Here is a 22260-nt window from a genome sequence, read left to right on the forward strand (position 1 = left end):
TTCATCTGTAAGATGGGGTAATAATAGTGCCATTTTCCATAAATTGTTATATGGATTAAATTAGTTAACATATGTAAAGTGTTCTAAACATCATTATTATTCCAAGACATTTCACTGTTAATAACATTTAACTGTGTATACATCTAAATTACTCAAAGGGAATGTTGTTTTATTGGGATTTGAGAAGGCACTATACTGAGCTTTTTTTGATGTCAGTATTCTGAAGTCTTTACATTCTCATCTAAAACACCAGTTAGGAATTTTTAAATTAAAAGTCCTGGTAAAACTTAAAAAAAAAAAAACAAACCCAAATTTATCTAATAATTTCATTTCCATGTGTTTCAGCCTTGGATTACTTAAAGGGAAGTCCAAGGAACGTTGAAGATTATAAATTTTCAGCTCCGTAGTCACAGAGATTTCTCTATTATCTTCAGAATTATGTCCTTAAGGTGGAGTAGGAATTAAGAATTTTCCCGTGTTGTTGTTGTTGTTATGTGCCATCGAGTCGGACCTGACTCATAGCAACCCTTCCTTGGGTTTCTGAGGCAGTATCACTATGAAAGTAGATTGCCCAACCTTCCTTCCAAAGAGTGCTTATGGGTTTGAACCACCAGCCTTCTGGTTAGCAGTCAAGTGCCTTAGGCACTATGCTATATTTTCCAAATGTTCACAAATTGTCTGCATTGTGTTTATGTGTATATAAAAAGATAAATGAAATTTACTTGAAATCTCTTAACATATCTTTACAGATAGTGAATCACAGGTTTTTGGATTGCTATAGGCTTGTCAGCTCAGAATGCAAGAGCTATACAGACCTTGCTGATTTAATGTGTAAGTGTGTGTTTTAGTTTTAATTACACATTCAAAGTCCTGATTATACCCTAGGGATTTATTTGCTTATGAAAAGTCAAACTATGAATTACAATATTGCAGATTAATTTCCACTTCATCAGATTAGTTTTACCATTCATTCCACAAGTACAATTTGTAAAATTTTGCAATACCTAAAAAAACTTTGATACTACATTACAAAAATGTACTTAAATATAGATGAGAAAGATAGATGCTTGTCTATTCCTTTTGGTACTGATGTTAAATAAAAGATGGAATATTTTATTTAAAAGAATTCCTCATTTTTCTCCCTAAACAATAAATTACTGGCAATGTGAACAAAAGTTTCCTTTAAATCTGTTATTCAGTTCAAATATGTGTTAGGGAAAAAAAAAAAAAAAGGTCAACTCTGTTTATAAAATATAACAGCACAAAGGGAAATTGTAAATAGAAAAATAAAACATGTAGAAGAGACAGATACTCTATGCACATAGCTTTAAAATCCTTATAGAGTCAAAGGAGAGACTATACATTCATTAGCTTAAACATAAATTCCCAAAGAGCAATAGTCCAACATGTTGATTTGACACAATAGCTTTACCCATTTGTAAACAATTCAGTAGCCTTGACTAGCAGGTAGGATCTTAATTTCCTTATCTAACAGTTCAATTGAAATGGAATAAGGACTTTCACACAAATGTCTTAGTAACATAGATATTCCTGGATTGTACTGGAGCGTCTACCAACATCCATTCAGTTCATTGGTAATGAAATTCCTTGTAAATGTCATCTCCTCACACAGTAGCAGGGTCTTAAATGGATAAAAGTTCTGTTCATTTTCTGTTTACACCACAGGAAGAGATTATAGAGTTGGCTAATGAAAACAGCTTATGTTTTGGAAACCAGTTAAAAAATTCAAAGTTATGAGTAAAAAGTGGTAAAAGAAAAGTAGCTGGCTGAATTTTCCCCCTTTTTTACAGTGATATGGTAAAAATACAAGGACAATGTTTAACATCCTTTAGTTAGGACATCTGGTCCCTTCCCTTGCTATAGGGCTCAGTTTAGCATAAGGAAAGAAAAAAAAAAAAAAAAACTTTTTGGCTGCAGCTTTAGTAAACAAAGAAACAAAGAGTGATGAAAAATATTACAGAAATGTCCTCAAGAGATCTGACAACTCAGAACACAGACCTTATCCCATTGATATTCATTATATTCCTCTAAAACGTGACAAATGAGTAATTGAGCCCTATTTTGGCTGAACAAGAGAAGGAAGTACTAGTTGCAGCACTGAAACAAGACAACCAACTAACAGAAAACAGTTATTTCTTCTCCTGAATAATAAAGACATCATGTTTGCATATACAACAGCTTTTGCATTATTGCTCTACATATAAGAATATATTAAGGAACTCATAACAGACTGCACATTACAAACTTAAGGTTCTTTGGTGAAGAATGAAAGAAAACAGTATTTGAGCTTTAAATAAAAATTATCTCATCCATTTTTGCTCTTATCTATTGATCCTTTGGATTCTTTCACAGAGCAGAGAGAGATACTGCGTTAGTTTCACCATGGCGACGATTGCCACACCCCCAGCCATCATACACGTGGGCCAGAAGAGTGAATGGAACAGCACATTGGAACTGTAGAGTTTGGTTAGGATGACACTCTTCTGGTTTCCTTCTGGGTCGGAATAGCAGGAGAAGTGTTGGTATTTCCTGAAGTTTTCCATCACAACATTCACCAGGGACATTGATTCTTCAAAGTTTTTTCCACACTTAGGTATATAGGAGCACTGTGAGGAATGAGATAAACTGTCAACAAACAATACTCTGTATATGTATGTGTTCCTTCGGTGGGTGGGACACTGCGATCAACTTTATGATCTGTGAAATAATCATGAAGGTTTTTCTTTTCAAATTCAAATGGTGCTTCCAGAAACCCTGAGAAATCATACATTGATTAAAACAATTTAGGCATCTGACCAAGATGTTCCTTGATAGCACTGTCACATAGTATTTATTGATTAAAATAATATGACTCCCAAAGGTTTCTTTTTGCCATAACTACATGTGGTGGGTTTTAATTATATTTCCTATTGAGCATATTTTTTCATGGAATCAGTATCAACCTTCATATGTTTTGTCTGTCTACATCTGTCCATGTAGTATCAAAAGCTACCAGTTTTCTCAGGGAGAATAGTTTACTGTTGTCTATTTGGCATGGCTTAATACTATTCAGCCAAGTCACCTGGTCATCTTGATATGGTTAGGTGAAAACAGCTCTACCTCTGTGGAGCTGCTGAAAAAGAATCTTGTAAAGTGTAGGGATAATTAAAGAACTATGAAGAGTGGTTGATGACCATTTAGCCTGTCACACTAACTCTTCCCATAAGCCAAGAAAAAGTAAACAGAACTAAAACAGTTTACTCTTCAACCATCACTCATCTGAAAATTTATGATGGCTTCCTTTTTATCTTTTTACCTCTCCTACCTTTTTTGTTAAGGGAACTCTGGTGGTGCAGTGGGTAAGGCACTTGGCTGCTAACCAGAAGGTTAGTGGTTCGAACCCACCAGCTGCTCTGTGAGAAGAAGATGAGGCAATCTCCTTTGGTAAAGATTTACAGCCTTAGAAATATGGGGGTCACTGTGAGTTGTAATCAACTTTATGGCAGTGGGTTTGATTTTGGTTTGAATATTTCTTGTTACATGTTTTCTACACCTCTCTCCTCTTTTTTTTCTACAACTTTTACCTTTTGCTTTATCCCCCTTGGTATCTTCCTTTTCCTTCCCTGCCTCCATTCTGCTTTATATTTTCCTGTCTGTTCCCTCTTCCTAATTTGTCTTTCTCATTCTCTTCTCTGACTACAGATGGAATTAGAGAACTCTTTGTAGTTTTAACTAATTTATTGGATATATTTTGGAATATATTTTTCTTAGTTTAAAGAACAGTATTTGAGGAGACCAAATCTTAGGACATTCTTTTCTTGGTCTGTAAATGAGCAGTGACAAACTGATATAACAATCAATCTAATATTTAGAAAATTTAGGAAAATGTGACTTAAGTTGCATTTTGGGGAGATGTGTGGGTCCCTTGGTTGCTTTTTTCCCATCTCTATGAATAAATGCCTTTCAACAGAAAACATAAGATTCTCTGTCCATTATTATACACACTATCAAATGATTAATTTAACTGAATTAAACTGGCTTCTCATAGGACCCCAGCTAATCCATAATAGTGCTTTGTGTGAAAAACAATGGCTCCTCTTCAAAACACTATTTATTTTTTCTATTGAAAATGGTCATAATAAAATAATTTTATTTAAAAATCCTCACATTTTACTGCCCTTTACCAAAAATTAAGATGATAAATATTCATATCTATGAGTTTTTCAATGTGAGTAGTATGTCCAGGGTTGTGCACTGCACAACTCTATACAGAAACACTGATGAGGTGGGTTGTGGGTGAGGATGAGCTGCATTGATGGGAGTTTTCCGGTTGTTTTTGTTAGGTAGCTTTGAATCAGCTCCGATTCATAGCAACCCTATGTACAGAATGAAATACTGCCCATATAGAGTTATTGTGTAGTGTACAAAAAGTCATAGATGTGAATATTATTATCTTAAGGAGCTCTGGTGATGTAGTGCCTAAGGCATTTGACTGCTAACCAGAAGCCTGGCAGTTCAAACTCACCAGCCACTCCTTGGAAGGAAGGTTGCGTAATCTACTTCCGTAGAGATTCTGCCTCAGAAACCCAAGGAGGGGTCACTATGAGTTGGACTCAACTGGACAGCATTGGTAAAGGGCAGTAAAGGGAATTTTCAGGTAGGACCCTAGAATAAAAGAATAATTCAGACTTGCAGAATTCACAGAAAGAAAAGATAAAAAAATTGGAATGAATTTTGCTGTCAGACTATGTTTGTATTACTCTTTTCTCTAAATTTCTTAGTGAGCACTTGGGTATTTGGCATTGTTTGCTGAGCTACAGTCACTGGATTATTTGACCATAAACAAGAGGAAGTTTCTGAGTTGGTTAAGAATGGAGGATGAGCAAACTGACATTCTCATGCTGTAATCCATGCTCAAAGTGTTGCTCTTGTGCCAAGGTCTGGTTGACACCTTGAAATTTAATCAGCTAAGAATATAAATGTGTTTAGCAGAGGGTTGGTATTAGCACTGCATTAAGGGTCTGAAAATACGTTCATGGAAGAATGTTTCTAGTGAGTTAAAACTTACTTACAAAATTGACCTATGACTTTCATGAAGCAAAATTTCTACGAAGTTTTCGCCAGATTTTTCCTTCTGGAACAAAAGTTTGGAGATGCTTTTATTTTTATGCTTCTTCAAATCTGCTCAGATCATGTCTTCACAATTAGAATTTTTTTTTTTTTTTTTTAAGTAAAGCATTAAGAAAATTACAGCCAAGTTTTTTGTGGTTGAATCCAAACAGAGCCAATTTAGATTACAAATGCATCAAGAATCGTTATATTTGTGTACCAGGATGGTTTATAAGCATAGTTTCAGTAGTTAACAGTACTAAATTATTGAAATGGTCTCAATAAAAAATGGCAATGCATTAAAAACGGAGCTTTCTCTTATTCTCTTGTGAATTGATTCAGCTTTAAAATCTTTTTTTAAAGAAATGTTTGTCAGCCAAATGACAATAATTTTGTCAGTAGGTAAGATTTTTTTTTTTTTTTCACTCCAAGGCATGGGTTTATTTGAGAAGTTATTTTATCTGCATATAGAGAAAGACCATTCTGTTTCTAAAAGAAGAAATGTCTAAACATAGGCTAGGTACTATGATGCTTTTAAAGATAAGAGGAGAGACTTAGAATAGAAAATCAGGCAGTGGGTGATCTTCAAGTGATTGATTGAATCATGCCCTTTAATGAGATCAGCTGGGATCAGGTTATTAGTCCATTTCTAGCCTGACTGGGCACTGCCCTCATTCTCTCTCTCTTTTTTATAATTAAAAATTTTTTTTTCCTTCATTTTTGCAATGTTTCCTCTCCTCCCCACACACCCCGGTAACAAACAAAGAAAGTTTCCTTCCATATATAAACCTTTCCTTGACTTTTTACAACAATGAACTAACACAATATTTATCCTTCTATGATTGACTTATTTCACTCAGCATAATGTCCTCTGAGTTCATCCACGTTATGTGGTGTTTTGCAGATTCTACATTATTCTTTAGGGTTGCATGGTATTTCATTGTGTGTATATATCATAATTTGGTTATCCATTCTTCAGTTGATGGGCACCTAGGTTGTTTCTATCTTTTGGCTATTGTAAATAGTGCTGAGATGAACATGGGTGTACATATATCTGTTCTTGTCCTGGCTCTCAAGTCTTTAGGATATATATAATTAGTAATGGGATGCTGAATCAAATAGTATTTCTAATTCCAACTTTTTCAGTAATCACATACTTCTTTCCACAGGGGTTGTTTCATTTGACAGTCCCACAAGCAGTGTATGAGAGTCCCAATCTCTTTCCATCCTCACCAGCTTTTGCTATTTTGCCTTGTTGAACTTTGCTATTAGTGCTGGGGCAAGATGGTGTCTCATTCTTGTTTTGATTTGAGTTTCTCTAATGGCTAATGGGGGAGCTCTGGTAGCATAGTGGCTAAGACACTTGCCTGCTAACCAGACGGCTGGCGGTTCAAACCCACCAGCCACTCCTCAGAAGGAAGGTTGGGCAATCCTACTTCCGTAGTGATACTCCCTTGGAAACCCAAGGAGGGGTCGCTATGAGTCGGGTTTGACTCGATGGCACACAAAACAAAACAAAACAAACAATGGCTAATGGCAGTTCAAACCCACTAGCAACTCCTTGGAAGGAAGGTTGGCAATCTACTTTGGTAGTGATACTGCCTCGGAAACCCAAGGAGGGGTCGCTATGAGTCAGGTCTAACTACACAGCACATAGCAACAAATGGCTAATGGTTGTGAACATTTCTTCATGTGTTTGTTGGCTACCTGAATATCCTCTTTGGTGGAGTGTCTATTCATGTCTTCTGCCCATTTTTTAACTGCAGGAGTTCTGATGGCGAAGTGCCTAAGGCATTTGACTGCTAACCAGAAGGCTGGTGGTTCAAACCCACCAGCTGCTCTTTGGAAGGAAGATTGGGCAATCTACTTCCATAGAGATACAGCCTTGGAAACCCAAGGAGAGGTCGCTATGAGTCAGGACCGACTTCACAGCAGTGAGTTTATAAATTAAGTTGTTGTTGTTGTTGTGTGCCACCAAGTCAGACCCGACTCATAGCGACCCCTCCTTGGGTTTCCGAGGCCGTATCACTACAGAAGTAGATTGCCTAACCTTCCCTTGGAGGAGTGGCTGGTGGGTTTGAACTGCCAGCCCTCTGGTTAGCAGTCAAGTGCCTTAGGCACTTGCTACCAGATTTGTCCCTAGTTTTTCCTTGAGGAACTTTATAGTTTTAGGTTTCACATTCAAGTCTTCTTAACTTCTCTGGAGTTAGTTTCTGTGTATGGTGTGAGGTATGCCTCTTATTTCATTTTTCTGCAAATGGATATCCAGTTTTGCCAGTACCATTTGTTGAAGAGACCATCTCTAACCCATGTAATGGATTTCAGCCCTTCATCAAAGATCAGCTGATCATAGGTGGATGGATCTATTTCTGGGTTTCAATTCTATTTCACTGGTCTGTGTGTCTGTAGTTGTACCAGTACCAGACTGTTTTGACTACTGTGGCTGTATAGCAGGTTTTGAGATCTGGGACTGTGAGACTTCCTACTTTGTTCTTCTTCAATACTGCTCTTCTTATCCAAGGTCTCTTTCCTTTTCATATAAAATTAGTGATTGTTTTTTCCATGTCCTTAAAGAATGTTGGTGGGATCTGGATTGGGATTGCACTGAGTGTATAGATTGCTTTGGATAGTGTTGACATTTTCCCAATGTTCAGTCTTCCTATCCACTAGCATGGTATGTTATTCCATTTGTGTAGATCTCTTACGATTTCTTGAAATAGTCTTTTATAGTTTTCTTTGTACAGGTCTTTTGTTTCCCTAGTGAGATTTATTCCCAAGTATTTTATTTTTTTGGTAATATTGTAAATTATATTGATTTCCTTATTTCATTTTCAGCAATCTCTTTGCTGGTGTAGAGGAATCCAACTGATTTTTGTATATTGATTTTGTATCCCTCCACTATGCTAAATCTGTCAATTAGTTCCAGTAGTTTTTCTGTTGAATCTCTTGGGTTTTCTATGAAGTGGTGATTGAGGCCATCCTTGTCTGGTTCCTGTTTGCAAGGGGAATGGTTTCAGTCTCTCTCAATTGAGAATAGTATTGGCTGTTGGTTTTGCATATATGTCCTTTATTATGTTGAGGAATTTCCCTTCTATTCTTATTTTGCTGAGATTTTTTTTTTTTTTTAAATCAGAAATTGGTGTTGGAGTTTATCAAATGCTTTTTCTGCATGGATTGATATGATTATATGGTTCTTTTCCTTTCTTTTATTTATGTGATGGATGATGTTGATTGCTTTTCTACTGTTGAACCATCCTTGCACACCTGATATGAACCCCACTTGGTCATAATGAATTATTTTCTTAACATGTTCTTGGAGTCTGTTGGCTAGGATTTTGTTGAAAATTTTTGCATCTATATTCATGAGGAATATTGGTCTATATTTTTCCTTTTGAGTGATGTCTTTGCCTGGTTTTGGTTTCAAGGTTATGCTTGCTTCATAAAATGAATTAGGGAGGATTCCATCCTTTTCCATGTTTTGGAATCATTTGAGTAGGATTGGTGTCAGTTCTTCTCTGAACATTTGGTGGAATTCTCTGGTGAAATTGTCTGGGCCAGGGCTTTTTTGTTGGTAATTTTTTTTATGACCTGATCGATTTCTTCTTTTGTTATGGGTCTGATCAAATTTTCCACCTCAGTATGTGCTAGTTAGGCAACTAGTGTGTTTCTAGAAATCTATTTCTTCTAGATTTTCAAATTTGTTGGCATATAGTTCTTTATAGTATCCAGATACTATCCTTTTTATTTCTGTTTGTTTTGTTGTGATATTGCCCAATTAATTTCTTATTCATGTTATTTGTATTCTCTGCCTCTTTTCCTTTGTTAATTTTGCCAATGGTTTGTCAATTTTATTAATCATTACAAAAAAACAACTTCTAGTCTTGTTGATTTTTTCTATTGTCTTTCTATATTCTGTTTCCTTTATTTCTGCTTGAATCTTTATTATTTCTTTTCTTTTGGTGACTGTAGTCTTTTCTTGCTATTCTTTTTCTAATTGTTGGAGATGTTGGGTTAAGATGTTGATTTTGGCTTTTTCTTCTTTTTTGATGTGTACATTTATTGCTATAAATTGGCCTCTGATCACTGCTTTTTTTGTGTCCCAAAGATTTTGGTGTTGTGTTTTAATTTTTATTTGATTCAAGGGAGTTTTTAATTTCCTTTTTTATTTCTTCTATTACCCAGTCATTTTCAAGGAGGGTGTTATTCAGTTTCCATGTGTTTTCTCTTTTCCTGTTGATCTTCCTATTGTTGATTTCTAATTTTATAGCATTGTGATCTGAGAAGAGGCTTTGAAGTATTTCAATGTTTTTAAATTTATTAAAGCTTGCTGTGTGGACTAACATATAGTCTATTCTGGAGAATGTTCCATGTGTACCAGAAAAGAATGCATATTCTGCTGTTGTTGGGTGAAGCAGTCAGTAGATGTCTTGAAGGTCAAGTTTGTAGATTGTATTGTTTAGTTCTTCTATGTCTTTGCTGAGTTTCTTTCCAGTTGTTCTATCTTTGATTTGAGGTGGTTTATTGAAGTTTCTTACTATGACTGTAGGAGCTCTGGTAGCATAGTGCCTAAGGCACTTGACTGCTAACCAGAAAGCTGGCAGTTCAAACCCACCAGCCACTCCTCGGAAGGAAGGTTGGACAATCTACTTCCATAGTGATACTGCCTCGGAAACCCAAGGAGGGGTTTCTATGAGTCAGGTCTGACTTGACGGCATATAATAACAACTATGACTGTGGAATCATCTGTTTGTCTTTTCAATTCTGTTAAAGCCTGATTTATGTATTTTGGGGCTCTTTCATTGGGTGCATAGATATTTATTATAGTTAGGTCCTCTTGTTCAATTAGTATCCTTCCTTGTGTCTCATGGTGGTTTTTATTTTTAAAGTCAATTTTATCAGAAATTAATATTGCCACTCTTGCTCTTTTATGGTTGTCATTTGCTTGATATATCTTTTTCCAACCTTTGGTTTTTACTCTACTTTTGTCTTTGTCTCTAAGGTATGTCTCTTTTAGACAGCATATTGATGGCTAATGTTTTCTGATCTAGTCTGTAACTCTCCATTTCTTGAGTGTTGCATTTAATCCATTGACATTCAGTAATTATTGGCAAATATGACTTTGTTGCTGTCATTTTGTTACGTGTTTTTTTCACAGTGTTACTGATTTCTTTGTTCCATATAATTTTCTGTGTTGAGCTGGTTTTGTTTATGAATCATGTTATCACTTCCTCATTGTTATTGTTTTAGTATTTGCTAAATATCTGTGCTTGTCCTCTTTTTATTTTGATGTGAACTTTTATCATTTTTCTTTGAGATCACCCTGTGATTTATAATTTTCTTCTCAAGTTTAGAACAGTCTGTTCTATCTTGCAATTGTCTTGACTTCCTCACTATTTAGAAGTTCTGTACCTACACTAGTTTTTCCCTTCTGTTTGGTTTGTAGTTGTCCTCATTTGTCAATTGATGTTTCTGGTTCCCTGTTTACAATCTTGTAGGCTTAATTACTTTGGATACTTCTATAACTGGGTTTGTTTCTGCATTATGTCATTATGTGTATTAATGGTTGGTTGTTCTTTGCTGTTGTTGGTTCTCTGTCCAAAGGACTCCCTTTAGGATCTCTAGTAAGGTTGGTCTGGTTTTAACAAATTCCTTTAATTTTTTCTTATCTGGAAATCTCCAAATTTTACCATCATATTTGAGGGACAATTTTTCTGGATATATAATTCTTGGTTGGACGTTTTTTTCTTTCAGTGTTTTATATATACCATCCCATTGCCTTCTCACCTGCATAGTCTTTGGTGAGAAATCTGAGCTTAGTCTTATTGGTTGCCCTTTGTAGGTAACTTTCATTTTTTTCCATGCTGCTTTCAGGATTCTTTCTTATCTTTGGTTTTGGTGAGTTTGATGATGATATGTCTGGGTGATTTTCTTTTGGGGTTTATCCTGTTTGGGGTTCATTGGACTTCTTGAATAGATATATTCTTGTCTTTCATCATATTAGGGAAATTCTCTTCCAACAACTTCAACAATTTTTCCTGTGGTTTTATTTTTCTCTTCCTGTTCTGGAATTCTGATTACATGTAGGTTATTCCTTTTGATGGGGTCCTACATGAATCAGCATTTCTTCATTCTGGTTTGATCATTTTTTTTTTGATTGATCCCTTTCCAAAGGAGTATTGAGGCATTTGTTTTCAATTTGAGTAATTCTGTCTTCTATTCATTCAACTCTACTCCTTTGCCCATTCAGTGTGTTATCTATTTCCAAGAATTTATTATCAATCTTCTGGGCTTCTATCTGTAGATTTTGTGTCATTTCTAATTTTTTATTTATTTTGTCATTTTGTTCTTGAATTGTCTTCTAAAATTTTTCTAGGGTTTTCTCTGTGTTTTCCTCAATTTTGTCAGGGTTTTCCTTGATCTATCTCTCAGTTCATTGAAGATACCTAAATGTAATTCTTTTGAATTCCTTTTCAGGAAGTTCCAATGCTGCTTCTTCCTCAGGGATGTGTTCTGGGTGTGTATCCTGGTCTACTGCTTTATATTACTTCTTTGTGTGGACTATGATGGTCTTTTGTCTCTGAGACATTGTGACACTTTTGTATTCATATTTAATTGGTGATTGTATGTTGAAATGATTTGTCTTAGATTTTTGTTTTCTTTGGACATATCTGAGTAAGCAGGGTACTGTGCTCCTCTATTCACTAGTTGGCAGTACTTATGCACTCACCACCTGTCTCCTTTCCAGTCATAAGGCTCCCATATGTCCATGCTGTCTTTAGCAAGTGGAGCCTATTCTTAGTTCCCTGGAATCTGAATGAGAATGCTGTCACTTTAAATATCCAAAAGGGCTGCTGCTTGTAAACATTCAAAATGGCTTTGCCCTCTGGACAGTTGAAAGTCCACAGCTCAGTTTCTCTCCTTCTTTGCTTTTACTTTTCATTTGTCAGCCACCCATGCAGTAGTCCATGCAGCCCTTGGTGAGCAGGGCCAAGTTTTAGGTTAATTCTCAGGTCCTAACACCATTTGGAAATATTCATGCCATCTGTGCCATCAGGACAGCTGACTACCTGCAGCTCTGTTTGTGTCCTTACTCACTGTTTTCATTCAAGTTCTTCTACTAGTTGGTGTTTCATCCACTTTTTTATCCTTCCTTTCAAAGCTCAGGGCTCCAGGATTATCTTCTGTATCTGTATCAGTTGGTTTCTCTTTCGTTTGTTCAAGAGGGTCTGTGTAGCTTGTCTGCCTATTCTCCTATCTTCATAGGTAAGATTCTTACAAATAAAAATGAGATATAAATTGTCTTTGAGACTGTCTAGCAAGCTTGTAAAACAGGAGCTACTTATTTAAGTTTACAGCCATCAAGATCTCAGTGTATCCATTTTTATTAGCCAGATGAATCATCTTCCATACATCAGACTTGGGTCTTTCAGGGCTGGCTGTGCACATAGGTGCAACAGAAAGTTGACAGTGAGAAAAGCACTGCCCTTATGCTTTTACCTAAGAAAGGTAACTTTGACTTTGCCACCTTTCAACACATACAAAATGGCTCCCACTAGACTATTACTGTAAGTAAGTCATTCATTTATTTTTATTATTGGTTGATCATTTTGTGATAATGAATGTATGAAGTAATAATATAACTAGCCCTTGAATTGTGTTCAAGGGATACAGGTTTCTATGTTACAATAGGCAGGTTACTTGATTCCTCATAATCAGTTCTTATCTATGTAATGCATTTAATAGAGCCTTCTTGGCAAGGTTTTTCTGAGGACTAAATGATGAAGATGTGTAAAGTTTCAATGAACCTACAGCAGCATATTTTCCTATTAGAATATCATATTTGTCAACTTACCAAACTATGAAATGCATAAGAGGTCAAAATTATTAGAAATAAGATTTTTGTAAGGGCACTCTTGTTCAATGACCCATGTGTCATGTTCCTTGCTTTTTTTTGGTCTTAGGAAAGGTAGTACTATGCTGAATTCTACATTAAGATTCTAAATCTCTGTTTACATGGCTCAAACTCTAGCCATGGCTATGTCCCTGAGGATCATGAATTTCAGGTAAAGATTTTGTTATCTTATGAGTTCATCATGTGCCTGGAGTGTACATTTATGTGATTGGTTTAGAATATATAGAGAGCAATTCAGCAAATGGAATTTTTGCTAATTAATCAGTACTTAGTTGCCAAATTGTAATGTATATAGAAAAGCTAAAAATACCAGCATATTTAGAATGTTCTTTTTCTGGTGGGAGATGGGAAAGAAGGACTTAACTTTTACAATTTTTGTGATATAAAGGAATATAATCATTTTATATACATAAGACACTTAAATACCTATCAAAATATGTTAATATTTTGATCATGGCAATTTTAGTATTATAAATTATTCTTTGTACTTTAACCTATGAGTATATATATCTACCAAACCTCTGAGACAGTCATTCAGTGCAAGAGTTAAGACTCATAGCTCTCTTGTTAGGTCTGAGTTTTGAAATAAATCTTACTGGTTTTCCAAATCTCGTAGGTTGTTGAGGTACAAAAATTCATTTGTATTGAAAAGCATCTTCTATGGCGTCCATGGTTGTGACCCTTTAAGGAGAAATTCCAGCTGAAGAATTCAGGGTCTTATCTTCTGATCATCCTTTCTCAAACCTGGGCAACAAATATCTAGCAATTGGATCTTCTCTTCAATACTTTGGAAAGTGATGGAGAATTTCATTTTCTTAGTCTCAGTTCCAGAATCTTTTACATTGATACAGTTTTTCTTTTTAAACATTTATTATAGGCAGAAGTTTTTAGAAACTACCTGCTGGGATTTGGTTAGACATGCTTTTCTAGGCATGTGTGAAGCAAAATGTGACATGTGTCATCCTAAAAAATAAAAGATGTGGGGAGAAGGAGGGTGGGGGGAGTGTTTAGCTGATTGACCTCACTGGTCAGACATTTTACCTTATGATGGTAGAAAGGGAGCTATCAATATCTCAGGATCACGTCAAGGGAAGGGTTTGACCTCATTTGTTCTTTTATAGAAAAGAAAGTGCTTTATTTCAGAGAGGGCTCAGAAGTTTAATGAAATCCAATCAATATTTACTGTGTATCTTTAATGTGCTAGGCAGTATGCTAGGTACAGGTGTCAGAAACACAAAAAATACAACTTAAATCAATGAGAGAAACAAAAGAGAATGAAAACAAAGGTGGGGTGATGAAATGAGATAAAGAATGAGGCTAAACAAGCTTTCAGTTAAGACTATATCTTTCACAGAAAATTGTTCTAAGAACCCTTCAGCAGCTGTGGAAACCTTGTCCACAATGCTTATGAGGTGAAAACAAAAATAAAAATTGCTTAAGTGAAGCATAAATATTCTTGGTTCTGAAGTCAGATGTGACTTTTTTCTAGAGTCCTTGATTAATGAGTATTACTCAAATATTTATTCATTGTGTGCCCAGCTTTGTGCTCTATGCTAGCGAATAAGACAAAACGCCTGTATTCAAAGAATGTAGAGATCACGAGCTGGTAGCTTGTGAGTTACCCATGCCTACAGATTTACTTTGAACTTTTGGTTTCTTTACAGCATTAGTGGTGGACAGAGAAGTGGAGAAAATAAATTGGGAGTTTATAAGGTCCCTGGGTGGTACACATAGTTTGTGTTTGACCACTATCCTAAAGGTTGATGATTCATACCTACTCAGTGGTGCCATGGAAGAAAGACCTGGTAATCTTCTTCCATAAAGATTACAACCAAGAAAACCCTATAGAATAGTTCTATTCTGTAACACTTGAGTTGCCATGAGTGGAGTTTGCTCAACAGCAATGAGTTTGTTTTTCAGTTCATTCATCTTTTGAGATTCTCTGCTTGGTGAGGAGAGACTGAACTCTATCAATCCCAAAAGCATTTCTGAATGTGTGGTCCATAGATTGTTTCAGCAGGTATCTGATAAATAACCCTACATTTAAGGCACTAATTTTAGGGATGTCAAATATCAGAGCACATTTTCCTCTTTTACCCATTTCAGGGTACACTTTTCTCTGCTTAATATCTACTCTGTGTAAACTGGTGCTGAATATATGACCCTGGATTTCCTTATGCATCACAAATAATTCTATGCCTTGCTCATAGGTCTTATTTGATCCTAAAGCACTTCTTGGAATGTGATAGAATGATATAAATGCTTACATGTTCACTAAATATGCCACCAGAGGATAAATATTTTGTAGAATTTTGATTTATCAGAACTCTTGTATTTATTCTTCTCAAAGTATGCATTAATGTTTTTTCTTTAAGAGACAACATGATGAGGTAAAGAGATTTTAATTTCAACCTCATTAATGAATGTGTGACTTTGGGAAAGTTATTTCACTTTCTGAGTTTCATTTCATCATTGAAAAGTAGGGATGATAGCGGTATCTAACATTGGGTTGCTGCTGTAATTAAATAAGTTAGTTCAAGTAAATTATGGATTAATTTGGGCACCCCTCCCAATATTTGTAGAATTTCTGACCCTGTACCTGTGGATGCAATAGAGGTTTTCTTCTGTTATGTTAATAAGGCATAACAGTGTAGGGTGGTTCCTAAACTTAATCACTTCTGAGTTATAAGAGGACCAGAGTAGGTGCAGAGATAGACCCACAGGGGGGAAGACAGACACCAAGGAACACCAAGAAACTACAGGGGCTACTAACAAAAATTGACTTTTCCCTAGAGCCTTGAATATAGACTTATAGCCTCTGGGACTATGGGAAAATAAATTTCTGCTGAATGTTTAAAGCCTCTGGGTAAATGTATGGCAGCACTAAGTAACTAAGTCATACTGCATGGCACATTGTTAAGTTCTTAATAAAATTTGGCTATTGTCATTTTAGGACTAGTTTTAGACAACATTAAGTGAGATGATTTTTCATAAAGTTCTTAGCATATTCTTGGACACAAAACACATAGTAGGCATGCAGTAGAGTTTAGGTACCTTGTATTCCCTACTTAGAATCTCAACTTTACTTTCTTCCTTCTTCTCTTACCCTACTAAAGCTATGCAGAAGAACTCAATACATACTTTGTTTAAAATTCTCAATCTCATAGTGTTCAAACTGAAAACTAAATAAAATCTAGAGCAGTGGTTTGACCATTGTCAACAGTCATTTTTAGCTGTCAAATGGTGGGAGGAGTGCAATAGCATCAAGTGGGTAGAGGCCAGAGATGCTACTGATTATCTTATAATGCACAGAATAGCTCTTTCCCTGACCAGCAAAGAATTATTCCACACATAATGCCAATGCTGAGAAACTTTGGTCTAACATCTATATTCCCTGGGTTCAGGAAACCCAGAAGGCCTTGGAGTAAGTGACAAAATAAGGGATGATGCTAAGAATTTAAAGTTGTAAATAATTTGTAGAACTTATTTTCCACATACACACAAAATAGTCTTTCTCATGATTACCAAGAGATGGATATACTTTCTTAATTTGAACCAAACGGTATTTTAAATACACTCTCAAACCAGACTGGCATGTTTTAAGAATCCCTGATGACCTGGTGGGTGAAAGATATTCTATATTCCAGAAGGAGATCAGTATTGAGGAATTCACAAGCAATAACTTTAGTTAGTTAATACTGAGCCACTGTTGATAATTTCAGCAATAGCCTTGTGGCCAAGGGAGGCAGGAGCCCTGGAGCCTACTGGCAACTCCCAGAGACCATTAATCAGCCAATGGCTCTGGGAGAACATGCCAACTTATCAGCTTAAGCAGCTTCAGTTATAATGTTGACAAGAGGCTGGGCAGTTGTGTTTAAAGAAAAATAAATAAATAAATGGGAGAGTATGAAATTTAAAATAATGTGCTTTTGATGTTTACTCATGACTTATTGATTATGCAAAGGTATTTGACTGTGTGGATCATAACAAATTGTAACATTGTAAAGAATAAGTATTCCAGAACACTTAATTGTGCTCATGCAGGACCTGTACATAGACCAAGAGGCATTTGTTCAAACAGAATCAGGAGTTACTATGTGGTTTAACGGGAGGTCTGTCAGCATAGTGCCTAAGGCACTTGATTGCTAACCAGAAGGCTGGAGCTTCAAACCACCAGCCCCTCCTTGGAAGGAAGGTTGGGCAATCTACTTCCATAGTGATACCGCCATGGAAACCAAAGGAGGGGTCGCTATGAGTCGGGTCCGACTTGACGGCACATAACAACAACAACAACAACAACATGTGGTTTAACATCAGGAAAGGTGTGTGTCAGGATTGTGTCCTTTCACCTTCTTACTCAATTTGTGTGCTAAACAAATAATATGAGAAGCTGGACTACATGAAGAACACAGTATCAGGATTTGAGGAAGACTCATTAACAATCTCTGAAGTGCAGGTGACATAACCTTGCTTGATGAAAGTGAAGAAGACTCAGTAAATTTACTGATGAACATCAAAGACTACAGCCTTCAACATGGATTACACTTCAACATAAAGAAAACACAAATCCTCACAACTGGACCTATAAATGACATTGTGATAAATGAAGAAAATATTGAAGTTGTCAAGGATATTGTTTTGCTTGAATTTACAATCAATGCCTATGGAAGCAGCAGCTAAGAAATCAAATGACATATTGCATTGGGGAAATCTTCTTCCAAAGACCTCTTTAAAGTGTTAAAGAAGAAAAGATGTCTTACCTAAGCCATGGTATTTCCAATGGCCTCCTATGTATGTGAAAGCTGAACAGTGAAAAAGGAAGACCAAAGAAGTATTGATGCCTTTAAATTATGTTGTTGGTAAAGAATATCGAAAGTGCTGTGGACTACCAGAAGAATGAACAAATCTGTCTTGAAGGAAGTATAGCCAGAATACTCCTTGGAAGTGAGTCATAAGTACTTTAGACATATTATCAGAAGGAAATAGTCCCTGGAAAAGGATATGATTCTTTGTTAAGTAAAAGGTCATTGAAGAAGAGGAAGACCATCAATGAGATGGACTGACATAGTTACTGCAACAATGGGTTCATATATAAAAAAAAAATGTGTGGATGGCACAGGACCAGGCAGTGTTTTGCTCTATTATACATTGGATTGCTGAGAGTCAGGACCAACTCAGTGGCACATAACAACATCAATATCCTTTTGGATGTCTTTTTACAAAGACACAACCAGCTTGACTGATAATCTTTTTTCCTCGTATTGGTTCAGATCACTATCCTGTCAGTGATGTCTTATGTGTCTCAGCAAATCTATGACCATTTCTTGGAATCTGTGGGGAAGACTGTTATTTTTGGAGAGTTGAGGGGAAGGTAACTAGAGGAGATTGACATTGAGATATATCTACATCTACATCTGTATCTCTATATCCATATGTATCCTCATATGCATGGGAAAGCTGGACAATGAATAAGGAAGACTGAAGAAGAATTGATGCCTTTGAAATGTGGTGTTGGTGAAGAATATTGAAAGTACCATGGACTGCCAGAAGGATGAACAAATTTGTATTGAGAGAAGTGCAGCCAGAAGGCTCCTTAGAAGCAAGAATGGTCGGACTTTGGTTGGTTGTGTCAGAAGAGACCACCCCCTGGAAAAAGATATCATGTTTAGTAAAGTAGAGGGTCAGTGAAAAAGGGGAAGACCCTCAATGACCCTCAACTGACACAGAGGCTGCAACGATGGGCTCAAGTGTAGCAAAGATTATGAGGATGGTGCAGGACCGGCTAGTAGTTCATTCTGTTATACAGAGGGTCGCTATGAGTTGGAACTGACTCGAAGGCACCTAACAATAACAACATCTACACTTATTTTTTTTGGCCAGAAATATCCTGAGTATTGTATTATGTTGTTAATAGGTGCCATCAAATCAGTTCTGACTCATAGTGACTCTATGCACAACATAAAGAAACACTATCTGGTCCTGCACCATCCTCACAGTTATTGTATTATAAAATACAATAATGGAAATGAATAGACTATAATCAAATTGATGAATCTACCAAACAAAATGTTATATAAAGGAAGTTCAAACTCACTGCTGTTGAGTCGATTGGATTCATAGTGATCCCTCCCTGAGTTTCCAAGGCAGTATCTTTATGCAAGTAGATTGCCAAATCTTCCTTCCTAAGAGTGGCTGGTGGGTTTGAACTGCCAGCCTTCTGGTTAGCAGTCAAAATGCTTTAGGCACTATGCCACCAGAGCGCCTATGAAGGAAGTTAGACCCCCAGAAAATATTCTGTATGATTCAACTTAATGTTTTTTTTAAAAAATTTCATGTGGAGTAAATGATAGTGTTTAAGGATACCTGCTTATGTGATAAAACTGAAAAGATTAATAAGAAAGTAATTGCCTCAATAGGATAGTTGTTATCTTTGGCAGAGGACAGAGCCTGTAGTTATTGGAAGGTGGCATGAAGGATGCTTTCTGGTGCAGAAAATGTTTTATTATTTCACCCTTGTGGTGATTACATGAGGGATATCTTTGTGATAAATATTTGAGCTGTACTTTCTTATTTCATACATGTTTCTAAGTGCATACTGTATTTCGTAATTAAAAACAAAGTAGTAGAACAAATAAACAATGACCTAGTACAATGTAAAGAGGTGAAAAGACACTGGTCCTACCATGAAAACCTCAGTATCCACAACCCTGAAACTTAGATGGTGTCTAGTCACAACTACTGACTGCTCTGAAATGGATCACATTAGAAGGTCTTGGATAGAGTGAGAGAAAAATGTGGAACAAAACTCATAATCATGAAAAAGACAAGGCTTACTGGTCAGATAGAGACTGGTGGAACCTTGGAGACTATGGCTCTTACTGATCCTTCGGGCCTGGAATTGCACATCTCCTGCCTTATGTTTTAATTTTCAGGCAAACAATAGACAGTCTATAAAGTGAACAATACCAATAACACTAGGGAAGTATGCACTCTTTAGAACAATGAACCATTTGAGAGTAAAAGGTCAACATTTGCACAAGGACAAAGTTCAGAAGGCAGAAAGGATTAGGAAAGAAGGAAGTACGGAAATGGGAAACACAGGGAGGAGGTAGGATGAATGATGTTACATTGGAGGGATTGCAATCAGTGACATGAAACAAAATAAGAACGAATTGCCAAACGGAAAACTGATTTTCTCTGTAAATTTTCACCCAAATCACAATAAAAGCTAATAAGTTAATAAAGTTTCTGGTCCTAAATATGTAACTTGGATTTTCAATGGTAGGTTGAGTCCCTGTGTATAGCTTAAATAATGCATTCACAGGGCTGCAGGGATAAAATTTCACAAGTAGGAAATGGATATACCTCCCACTTCCTGATGCCTATTTGACTTTTGCCAATCTCCAATTCTAGGGAGATTTGAGAGTTTTATAGGCATTTGCCATTACACATCAACTTTGATTTAAAAATCCAACTTGAGGGAAGATCTTGAAAAACAAGTACATTGTGAGAGTGCTAAGCTTTCTTTATCTGCAGAACAGAGTTAGGGTTGGTATTGTTCAAGGCTACCATGAAAGAAAGGAAATTTCTAAACAACATTCTCTGAAATATTTATTATGTTGAATCCTCAGATATATTTGCAAGAATTCTTTTAAGTTATTGCAAGAAAGTACTCATTCCCTATATTCTAGTATCAAACCTCTAAGCTATAGTACTTTTCAAAAATATAAGCTGTATCATTTAAATGCTGACAATTGCAATGAAAAGAAAAGTTTTCACAAGAAGGATAAGAGTTCATGAGGGCAGTAGGTTGGTAATTAGAGCCAATTTTCCTATTGCAGCATAGCATCAGGTTGTCTTGGCGTATGAGAATATTCTGGCCCTCTATATTGCTACCATAAATCCAACTCAATACATTTAACTTAAAATTCATAATAGCAGGTTGGTTCTGCTTTTTATAGTCACCCCAGACCTTGTACATGCATATTTTATGTACCGGTTTAATATAGTACACAATGAGTTGAGCATCCATCATGTGGACTTGAATATATCAGTACAGGCAGTTCCTGGATTGTGAATGAGAGCCACACCTAACTATGTCTTTAAGAATTTGTAGGTCAGTCAGAACAGATACAAACGGTTCTTATTTAGCCTTTCTTAAGTGCAGAAAAAGGCTCAAAGACTTTTCAGTGACTTAAAAGCTATATATGCAGCAAGCGAAGGTGATTGTGATAAAGTATTTATTGCGAGTAGGAGTTGGTTCAATTATTTCAAAGTGAGGGCCAATTTACATAACATTAAAGGGCATGGCAGCATAGTACCTAAGGCACTTGACTGCTAACCAGAAGGCTGGCGCTTCAAACCCACCAGCCACTCCTCAGAAGGAAGGTTGGGCAATCTACTTCTGTAGTGATACTACCTCAGAAACCCAAGGAGGAGTTGCTATGAGTTGGGTCCGACTTGACGGCACATAACAACAACAGGAGTTGTTCGTTAATTGAATGCTTGTAACCCGGGGTCTGCCTGTAGTGGAAAGTTTAGCATCTACAAGCATAACATATATGAAGATAAACACACAGGCATATAAAAAGGTAGCGGGAAACAGAAAGAAATATATAGAGGTTTTTAAATCTAAGATTAGAAAACTGGGAAACCTTTGAGTGGTCATTTATTACATTTGATTGCTTCAAGGGGCATCTTTTTTCTAAATATTCTATTGTCTATTCCCGTCTTAAAACTCTACAGGGAAGAGATTATATTGTAGTCAGCCCTCAATGACAATTTTTTTTTTTTAACATGGGGAGGAAGATGGATATGGAAGTGTTGAGGAACTTTATATAATCCAATCTGAATATTAATGAATTTTGAGATAAAAGTGATGAGACAATTTGTGTTTCTGCAATGGATGCTTTAGTCTATTGTTAGAAGCAGAATTCATCCTCAGTTTCAGTGACAGAAAGGTTAAGTTAGAAAAGCAGAGGCTCATTAGCTACTTAATTGGAACTTATCAGTCTTGCCATTTATCTGAACAGAGGGGGAGACATTTATCCAAGCAAACCACGGCGATGACTGTGACCATTGATTGAAGGTCTTCCCTCTGCCAGGCACTATGCTCAGCACTGACAAACTCTAATCTTCACGATGACCGTGTAAGAAAGCTATTGCTGTGGCCTTTGCTTATTAATTTTTATTGTGATTTGAGTGAATGTTTACAGAGCAAATTCATTTGCCATGCAGCA

At 36.3% G+C, this 22260-nt stretch overlaps 1 protein-coding gene across 1 annotated transcript in view; it reads right to left on the reverse strand.

Annotated features, from left to right (window-relative positions):
* Nucleotides 1-2342: 2342 nt before the first annotated feature.
* Nucleotides 2343-22260, reverse strand: part of KCNMB2 (potassium calcium-activated channel subfamily M regulatory beta subunit 2) — a 47771-nt gene continuing 27853 nt past the window's right edge. Inside the window, exon 4 of the mRNA XM_007948284.2 lies at nucleotides 2343-2627. Coding sequence (XP_007946475.1) covers nucleotides 2343-2627 — 285 coding nt within the window. The remainder of the gene's footprint in view (nucleotides 2628-22260) is intronic.

Source organism: Orycteropus afer, unplaced genomic scaffold, assembly GCF_000298275.1.
Source record: "Orycteropus afer afer isolate SDZICR_OR568_19922 unplaced genomic scaffold, OryAfe1.0 scaffold00210, whole genome shotgun sequence".
In the NCBI taxonomy this organism is placed as follows: domain Eukaryota; kingdom Metazoa; phylum Chordata; class Mammalia; order Tubulidentata; family Orycteropodidae; genus Orycteropus; species Orycteropus afer.